The sequence below is a fragment of the Rhinolophus hipposideros genome (genome assembly GCF_964194185.1).
Source record: "Rhinolophus hipposideros genome assembly, chromosome: 20".
In the NCBI taxonomy this organism is placed as follows: domain Eukaryota; kingdom Metazoa; phylum Chordata; class Mammalia; order Chiroptera; family Rhinolophidae; genus Rhinolophus; species Rhinolophus hipposideros.
The window spans coordinates 19,387,815-19,397,927 of record NC_138066.1 but is presented as its reverse complement, the minus strand read 5'-3'; the positions used below and the strand labels follow the sequence as shown (position 1 = coordinate 19,397,927).

General features: G+C 53.2%; 1 protein-coding gene across 1 annotated transcript; it reads right to left on the bottom strand.

Annotated features, from left to right (window-relative positions):
• CDK5R1 (cyclin dependent kinase 5 regulatory subunit 1) lies at window positions 1–4,263 on the bottom strand. The gene is made up of 2 exons (XM_081027842.1): window positions 4,123–4,263; window positions 1–3,834 (listed from the first exon to the last, which is right to left on the bottom strand). The coding sequence occupies exon 2, from the start codon at window positions 3,691–3,693 to the stop codon at window positions 2,770–2,772; it is 924 nt and encodes a 307-aa protein (XP_080883968.1). The 5' UTR covers window positions 3,694–3,834; window positions 4,123–4,263; the 3' UTR covers window positions 1–2,769.
• Window positions 4,264–10,113: the final 5,850 nt, after the last annotated feature.

Below are 10,113 nucleotides of genomic sequence, written 5' to 3'. Positions count from 1 at the left end.
TGGATGGTCAGTGCATTTTATTTAATCAGCACGGTACAAAAATAAATAAAAATAAGGGAAGGGGAATTAAATTACAGCCAAACTGAGCTTCATGACCTTGTCAGATTATAAACCACACATACTTACAAACACACTACACATACATACAAAATGAGACAAATATAAATTAATATTAACAATACCCACAGTTTGGTCAAAGAATAGCTACAGAAGAAATTGCACTAAAAAATCAACATACATCGCACGTTGTATAATTAGCAGTTTCAAATATACAGCTATGAATAATTCCGAGTGAAAAAAATGGCACATTTTCTTTTCATTGCAAGTTTAACAACTGTTGGAACAAAACTAAATTCTAATAACTGCATGGAAAGAATATATCAACCCTTCAGCTTTACAAGAAAGAGTAAAACCAAATCCTGAACTATTATTCCTGTGACTTGTTCTGTGCACGGGTATAATTTTCACAGCCATCTGTTCTAAGATTATTTTTCTTACGACACAAAATGTTCCTGGTTTGCATGCACAATATCACTGTAAAAGCAACAATTAAAGAATAAGGGGTTTTTTTGTTGTTGGTGGTTAGTTTTTTCCTTTTTCCTGTTTTTTTGTTGTTGTCCTAAAAGTAGTCTTCATAGCAGCATGTCAAATGGGTTCATTGCTTTCACACCTAAGTGTATCAGTTCCTTTACACAATACTGATGGCCAGTACAAGAAGAGGGAGGACAACAGGACAGGCTTCATTCACATTGATGGAACCACAATTACTTTCTTAGTCCCCAACCACTCCTGAAATTTGCACCTCCTCCAAAAACTAAAAAAATAAATATGGAGAAAGAGAAGGAAACACACAAAACTGGAATCCTGTGGATGCAACGTAACTGCACAGTTTTAGGCCAAGTTCAGCCAGCCAGTCGAGTGACTGCAAACATACACCCCTCTTGAAACTCGGCACCCAAACCAGCCTCTTCCATGCCTCCGGTGCCGCTGCCCCTGAGGGCCTCCTACCTCAGGTCGCCCGTGGCAGCAGGATCTGAACAGACAGGCTGTGTGACAACTCCAGCAGAGAAGCGGCGCTGCATTCGTGAAGTCTGTGCCAGCAGCCGCAGGTTCCTTCCAGCTCTGCATCAGATCATCTGGCCATCCCAGGAATGGCTCGGCACGTGGGCCTTGAGGCACAGCTGGGGCAAATGCTCCCGGCCCAGCCAGGCCCTCTTCCTCATATCCGGGCATACCTCGGGCCCAGCGAGCTCTGCTCCAGGGCTCTTAAACTGGGACCTCAATTTCACAGCTTTCTTTTCATGTGAATTTCAGTAGTGCTTGTGCTGAAATTGGCAGCCACCAGGGACCTAATCCTATGTAAAACGACCCTCTGGCTTCCCTCCCCCCTCCCAGCCACCCATTCCAACACTCCCTGGGGGATTGGGCAGAGAGAATTCTCTGTAGCATTCACACTGGTCTTTGTTCCCCAAAGCCGGAGTGATGGGCCATGGAGGAAGACTGCTCCCTTCTCTTGGTCCTTTCCCAAGTCCCAAGCCACCAATCTGGGAGACTTAGGAAGAAAATTGATTAAGTACACATCATGTGTTTTTACAGCCACTAAATTCGAAACCCAAACCAGCAGCTGCAAACGATCAGTTGTAGAATCAGCAGGCTTCCAAAGCAATCAGGAGTTCTACTCCCATCTTGTAATTGTCCCCAAGATCCAGCTGTTTCACTGGGCCTCGCCGGGCAAGGCTTCGTCTTCAGAAGACACTGAACTGTTTTAAATTAACAGTTTTAAATTAACAGGGGTAGGGGTGAGGGTACATCATGACCACTCCCCACCCTCCAGCTCTGCAGAACAAATGTCGTGTGCACCAGCAAGAGGCCTTAGCCCTTCGGTGGGCACCGGCTTAGTCTCAGGCATGGCACCCCGACCTGCCCAGCAGGCAGGTGGTTGATAATGGGCACCTGCAGCTGTCCTGGCCTTCCCCACAGGGTGACTGAGCTGCATTATCCAAATGAAAAATTCACCCAGTAAAGGAGCTGTCCCCAGCTTCACCCCAACCTCTTTAGCTGGGACCCAAAATAAAAAGAATTTCATGAGTCAAACCAGCTCATTAACCAATACTACCAACACAGCTGGGAGCAGGGGACAAGGGGTTGGGGGACAAGTTCCGTGTCTCCACTACAGGAAAGCCCTTCTCCCTTAAAAAAAAAAAAAAAGAGAGCAAAACAGGGTTGTGTACGGCCAAACAACAGGACGCAATCTGGGCATCAGGCCGGCTTCTCTTCAACTGAAGCAGCATCTTGCCTCACAACCCACGGCAGAGCTCAGTCAAGGCGGCTGCTCCAGGAGCCTCTGGGAGAACGGACAACCCAAAACAGGAGCCAGAACAGGGCTTCCAACCAGAAGTGCTCGCTCTTCCTTGGGCCACCTGGCCAGAGGCCCCTCTCCAGCTCCCAGGCAAGGAGCAGCAGACAGCCTCACCTGCCCTGGTCCAGCAAGGGCGCAGGTGGCAGAAGCAGGTCAGTCCTTTGAATTCCCCAAAGTAGGAGGTCAGGGGCCCGGGTGGCTCTGAATACATCTTCTGGGTTTTGCACAAGGTGCTGGAGTTCAAAAACGCCCAGAGTTCTTGGCAGGGCTGAAGAAAACCCCAAGGAGAGAAGGTGGGCCAGGAGAGGCCCTTGGTGGCTTTGATAGGCGTACTGTACATAAAATCTGATTTGTTTAATAAATTTTTAAAAATGAATTGAATCCTTGAGCCATGACGCAGGCGACAGGGCTCACCGATCCAGCCCTAGGAGGAGCCGCTTCTTGTCCTCCTGGCCACTCTCGTTCTTCAGGTCGGAGAACACCTGTGTGAAGTAGTGTGGGTCGGCATTGATCTGCAGCATCTTGGAGCTCATGAGGTTGATGACAGAGAGGCAGCGGTCCCAAAAGGCCTCCTTGCAGCTCTCTACTAGGAAAGGCTTGAGCGGGTAGGAGATCTCGTTGCCCATGTAGGAATAAGAGAGGTACAGGCAGGTCAGCAGCACAGCCTGGAGCTCGTGGTCGGAGCCCACCTCAGAGGAGATCACGTCCCTGCAGAGCATGTAGAGGAAGACCACATTGGCGGGCGTGATGAAGCCCTGATCCTGCCAGCCCTGCAGAAGCAGCGAGCGGTCCACGCTGCGCAGCCAGAGCACAGGGTCCGTAGGGGACAGGTGCTTCAGGCGGTAGCACCGACGGCAGAGAAACTCGCCCAGGCAGCGTAGCAGCTCGCTGGTGGACGCCTGGACGATGACCCGCTTGGGCGTCCCCGCGGAGGTGACGGCAGGGTGCGGGGCCTTCTTGACGGAGGAAGAGACCCCGGTCTGGGAACCGGGAAGCTGGCTGGCAGCGGGGGCGGGCGGCTGGGCCGGTGGGGGCTGGGCGAATGTGGACAGGTTGGCGCACGACAGCGACTTCTTCAGGTTCTCATTGTTGAGATGGGTGACATTGTTCTGGTAGCTGCTGTTGGGCTGCACCTTCTTGGAGTTCTTCTTCTTGGCCGACACGGCCACGATCCTCTTCCACGGCAGCACGGAGATAATGGAGTGCCGCTTCAGGTTCTTGTCCTTGGCATTCTTGCTGTTCTGTACGGCCGTGTAGTGGCCCACCGTGGCCGCGCCATCCTCAAACAGCGTGGCCTTGCGGTAGCTGGGGGACAGGGACAGCACCGTGCCCATGGTGCCGTTGCGCGCCGGGCGGGGGCCCGCGCCCCTGCGCGCCCAGCCTGCCGGCCGGAGGGAAAAAACAGCTCACCAAGCCCGCGGTGGCCCAGGGGAGGAGACAGGGCGCTCGTGGGGGCGCGTGCTGCCCCTTGGGATCTGCGTGTAAAACAAGATGGTTCTCAGCACCCGGCGGGGCTCGCGCCGCGCTCCTCGGCCCCGGCCTTGGCGGGCCCCGCGGACCTGGCCCCCAGTCCCGCGCCCGAGCCTTCCCGGGGCTCCGCGGCCCCGCCCGCGCCGCAGCCCGGCCGCCTCCACTGCGGCACCCCCCGCCCGCCGCCGCGCTCCGTACCGCCGCGGAAGACACCCCCGCCTCGCCCCCGCGCGCGGCCCCGACCCCGGCCCTGGTTTCTCGGGGCAGCGGGGGGCCGCGAGGCGCAGGCTTACCTGGCGACGGCGGCTCCTGCGCTCCGCGCCCTCTGCAATGCGCGCCGCGGTCCCCGCGCTCAGCGGCGCTCGGTGGGGCTCGTGCGCGGCGGCGGCGTCGGGAGCTTCTGTCCAAGGTTCTGCAGGCGTCGCGGCCCCGCCCCCCGCCCGGCCGTCTTCGCCGCCGCCGCGCTCCCGCCCCGGCGCGCACTTCAGCGGCCTCCCTCTCGGGAGCGCGCGCGGCCCACGCGCCGGCGCGGGCGGACCTGGTGTCACCCGGGAGCCGGGGCCGCCGCGGTCGTCAGCACGAGCCGCGCGCGGTGCGGGCAGAGATGTGGCCGCGAGCCCGGGGCGTCTTTACTCGCCCCGCCCCGGCGAGGACCCGGACTCGGGCGGCGGCGGGGACTCGTGGAACCGCCCGGTCCCCGGGGCCGTCCCCCCTCGCACAGTTCGCCGCCAGCTCTGCGCCGCCGCGCCAGCAGCAGCCCGGCCGCGTGAGAGTCCGGGGCGCCCCGCGCAGCCACGCTCCGGCCGGTGGGGAGCAGCGGGGCGGGGCCGAGGACCGACCCCACCCGCCGCCCCGCCCAGACACGTGCTGCCTTTGTTCCCGCCGCGGCGCCCGCGGCTGTGGGCCGCGGGGGCGCTCTAGGCCGTGTCCCCGCCCTGGCGACGCGCGGCCAGCCGGGACCGAGGCTGCCTCTCGAGCGGTGCGAGAAGCCATCCACCGAGGCCGGGACACTGAGCTCCCTCCTCCTATTTAACATCCTCGGCCACCCGAAAAGAAGCTTGGGAGCTCGGGGAGGAAGACGGGGAGAGCCGAAGCCTTTACTGAGGCTGCCTGAATGACACGCGCATCCCGAGTGGATTGTCCCCATCGGTTTTAGTGCCCTCCCCTCCGGGACCTCCTTTCCCCCATCCCAGGTAAATGCGCACGCCTGCGTGGGTCTCGGAAATCCAGGCTAGAGAGGCGTAGCTTCCCCACACCACACCTGAGACAGGAAGGGCCCTGAGGCCCCTGGCCCAGCCGCAGCCGGAGATGAGCCAATGAATTCTAAGCTCATCACAAATGTGACCTCGAAATTTCCACTTGCCCTCTTCTCTCTTAAAAGTACAACTGAAGCAACTGCTTCTCCAACCAGCTGCTGACCCGCTGATTTGAATGTTTTTGATGCTAAACGTGTATACCCGGTTTGCCCGAAAATAAGACCTAGCTGAACCATCAGTTTTAATGCGTCTTTTGGAGCAAAAATTAATGTAAGACCCAGTCTTATTTTACTATAAGACCGGGTCTTATCTAACATAGGATGTTATTTTCGGGGAAACGTGGTAATTTGAAAATGGTGCCAGTAAAATTATTAAATGCTGAGTAAAATCCTGGTTCTAATTAAGAACTGCTCCTCTCACAGACAAGAACTCAGATCCTTCACAAAGGACATTCCTCATTTGTTATTCTTTTAGTTCGGTTCTGGAGATTGATTCAGATTTGACCACAAACCTGGGAAGAGATTCAAATCCTATCTTAATTCAAATTCTCACCCCTGGATCTCGTGAGGAGGAAGCAGCAATCCAGAAGAGAATGCCCACATCCCTGACTACCAGACCACTCTGGCATACCAGGCTGTCAATCTGTGCCAGCTCTGCCTACTGCCCTAAACAGAACAGAAATCTGGTACCATTCAGAACAATGCTATCATCAGAAAACACTAGAATTTGCTTATGTACTACCCAGAGATTTCTCCATCAATAGTGGCAATTGAAAACTTTAGGAAAGTATGGTGACCATACAGTGCAAAATGCATTGCTCTGCACCCAGAAGGCTACTTCTTCCATAGCCCTTCAGAAACATCCACAGCAACTGTCATCTTAACTTAAATGATGAAGGATACGCCGGTCCCTGTGAGTGTTCCTCAGTGTATAACCCCTACCTGATCTTCAGATGGAGCTGTTCTCAACCTTCCCTCTCTGTAGCAAGAAGTAATCTCCTTCAGGTTCCCTGAGTCAAAGACTCTCTTCCTAAAACAGCTGAACCCCCAGTCTTTTATCCTCCAGCCCCTTGTGGAGAGGCCCAGCTCCTGAGTTGGCCCATGTCTACATTGCATTTGCTGTTTCAAGGTCCCCTTCAGATTCTGGCATTGAGCAAAGGTTAAGTGCTTTCCACTTCCCCATATATGCCTAGATTTCTAAGGCTGTAACCCACCCCCAGGAACCATCGGGACCCACCCTGTTACCTAGATCTGCAAATTTCAGTTGTAGCTATTCCAATTCATGGTGGACAGTACCAAGCTCCGCTTCATGCCACTCCATTTCCTCTCCCGCCTTTGTCCAACCAGCTCTTCCCCACCACCTGCAAAGAGCTCTTGGCAGAATTACCTCAATCTCCTCCTCACACTTGTCAAAGGCATGTTTGCAGCAGAGCGTGAATGAGTTAGCACTGCCAGCCCGCTTGCTGTTGTGACTGACAAGGGGCTGTCCAGAACCCATCCACCATGCCATTCCTGCTGTTTCAAGATACCACATAGTGCCTCTGTTCACCTAACTCCCCCACCCCCAAGCTCTCATCACCACTCCAACTGCGAAGCAAGGAAGAAAGGGCAATAATCTGCCAGAAATGGCAGAATCAAAGACCCAGAAGGCAGACCTGGCTGAATGATGCGGAGCTGTTTTCCAAAGAACTGCAGGGAAGATCTCCAAATCCCACCCCCATCAATCAGCCTATTTATCCTATAGTCTATCTCTAGCTGCCAGCAGGGCCGGCCTGCATGTCATCTGCACCGCTGGGCGGGGGTGTCCATGCATCGCAGGAGAGTCCCTGCCCTCTGCATGCCCCCTGCCCTTACGAACCTGGGGAAGGCCAAGGCCAGCCAATAGCTTCCAGAAGGGCTTCCAAACAGAGCCTGGCTCCTGAGGAAGTCGTGCTTTGTTCTTCCAGGGATCACAGAGCAGCATCTAGTGGCCCTTCTGGGCAGCACAGATTACGTAACTAGCAGGCAGCAGGGCTCCAGAACCACGGCTGAGCTGGGCCTCTGCTCCCAACACCATCAGAATCTCATTAACACACAAGAAAGCCCTGGCCCCATGAAGGCTGGTGCCGGAAAGGGTCCCTAGGTGAGGGGGCCAGGCCCAGGCCACCTGAACCTCTCAGCTGAGTCTAGACCCAGCTTATTTGAGGCCTGGAAGGGAAGCAGTCCTGGAGGTCTAGAGCAGCACTGTCCAAAAACACAGAGCGTAAGCCACAAAAGTGAGCCACACGGCTCATTTAAGTAGTAGCCATATTTCAAAAAACAAACAAACAAAAAAGGTGAATTTAAATATTTAACCAAATAATGCTCAAAATATTTCAACATATAGCATTTATAAAAAGCTGAGCTGGGGCGGCCCATTAGCTCAGTTGGTTAGAGCAAGGTACTCTGAACAAGGTCGCCAGTTCCATCCCTACATGGGCCACTGTGAGCTGCGACCTCCACAACTAGATTGAAACACACTTAAATAAGTTTAAAAAAACTTTTTTAAAGCTATTTTTACTTTTTTTTTTTTTTTTAAGGTTTTACTGGGCAAGGGGAACAGGACTTTATTGGGGAACAGTGTGTACTTCCAGGCCTTTTTTCCAAGTTAAGTTGTTGTCCTTTCAGTCTTAGTTGTGGAGGGCGCAGCTCAGCTCCAGGTCCAGTTACCATTGCTAGTTACAGGGGCGCAGCCCACCATCCCTTGGGGGACTCGAGGAATCAAACTGGCAACCTTGTGGTTGAGAGCCCACTGGCCCATGTGGGAATCGAACCGGCAGCCTTCGGAGTTAGGAGCACAGAGCTCCAACCGCCTGAGCCACGGGCCGGCCCTGCATTTTTTTCAATACTAAGTCTTCAAAGTCAGGTTTTTGTTCCATGGGCAGTGAGTGCACCCCTGTTCAAAAGCTACATCTCAAGAGCTCAGCAGCCACATGTGGCTCATGGCTACCCACTGGACAGCAGAGGTCTGGAGGAGTCATCAGACCTGTGAAGGGAGCAAAGGAAAGGGCTGCAGCCCGACTGAGCTCCTCGGGACTGCCCTGGGCTTGAGAAACCCCTCTGCTCCAGCTCTGGAACCCTTTGTAATCTTTTGTCAAGTCCTTTATTGAATCAAATCTCTTTCTGCAAGGGAAACCATACACAGAAATACAGTACCGAAAAACAGAATAGCAGAGTTTCTCAGACTGAAGTAGAGTTGGCAGCTGGAGCTCACCCCACCCTCCTTGTGGCCCCAGCGCCCCTCAGAAGAACCATTCCCAGGGTCTGACAGTATAACAACCTGCTTTTTAGGGTTTTTTTGTTTTTCTGGGGGGGAATATTGAGGAACAGTTTTTCCAGGACCCATCAGCTCCAAGTCAAGTCGTCGTTTTCAATCTAGTTGTGGAGGGCACAGCTCACTGACCCATGTGGGAATCAAACCGGCGACCTCGGTGTTATGAGCGCCGCACTCCAACCACTGAGCCAACCGGCAACCCCAACAATCTGCTTTTGAAGATTTCAAATGGACACTAAACCACAGCTGTGTCAGGACTCTCCAAACACTTGCATTTCCATGACTTCATGTAACCATCAAACCACAATTACCAAGGAAGTGCCATCCACATCGTGCAGATGAGGAAGTAGGCTGAGGACACACCCCCACCACGTCCGTGTTGCCTTGGAAATACAGACGATACCTGAACACCATATCCCATTTCAGGCCTCACAGACCAACTTTCTTCCCCAAAGCCCCCCCCCCCCATTTTACCCCAGATCTAAACGTCTCCCAGGAAGCAAATGAGACAGTAGAGCTCTAGCCAGTCTAGAGGGCCACACAGAGCTGTCTGGGTCAATCTAGAAGCCCTCAGCACTCAAGAAAGAACACTTTTTGAAAAAAAAAATTGTTTTTATTGGAACTCATCTGAACATCAGATATACCTGGTGTTGGTTAGCAAGAACCGTTTGTACATTTGATATTGATGGTGCCAAAACCAAAACAGTGACTGGACATGATGGGGAGAGATGTCGAGAACAAAAACCTGATTTTGGAGAGGAAAATAAAAGCCAGTCAGATTCAGTGAGGATGCAAAACCTGGTACAACAAAATCCTTTTACAAAATATAAATTTATTACGAAAACCTGTAAGGATAATCTGAGAAAGGGAAAGATAATAGGAGGCCAACAGGAAGGAGGCAGAAGGAGGTGGAAAGAGAGAAGACAAGGAAGAGATGAGAGGAAGAAGAGAATAGAGCTGAGCACAACAGAGGTGCAGAAGCTTACCTGCCCAGTGGCATTAAAGCCTTGCTATGTAATCTCATCATAAAACAAAGCATGCGGAAACAGTGCCCTACCTCCCATCCGTTTGATTTCTAAGAGGTAAATAAAGAAGCTCCCTGGGAGGGGAAGGTTGTTCGAAAACCCAACAACAAAAATTAAAAAACAAACAAACAAACAAAAAACCCACCAAACCACACCCCAGTCTCATTTCCAATGTTCACTGTTTAAAAAAGGAATAAATCCATCTGACAGCAGGAGAGGAGGAGTGGGACAGGGTGAGAAGCTAATGGACTGCAGAAAGCCTGACTCCCCCAGAGGGGGGAAGGAAGAAGGAAGAGAGACATGTGATGGTCTCCTGGATGAGACAGGGGAGACCAGGGAGAGAGAAGGAGCAGAGGAGAGGGGCAATTAAAACGCTGACGTCTAATCTAGTTCACTGTGTTAAAAAGCCGCATGCACAGCAGGCCCCGAGAGCCCACACTGCTCCCCGTGTGGCCATGGTGGACACTAGCTCCTGGCCTTGTCCCCATTCCTTCACAGGTCGGAGCGGAGCCGTGCAGGTGCTGCGGCGGCGGCGGCGGCGGCGGCGGCGGCGTCTTCAGCCAGTCTGCTGGAGCCGTTGTTGGAGGGAAGGGTGAGTGGACAGGCCGTATGACAGGGCAAAGAACACTGAAACGCCTCATTTCAAATAAAAAAGAAAACAGCAGTCTATACACAGTTGTTTGTTTTGGTTCAGTACAAACAGAATAAAAAG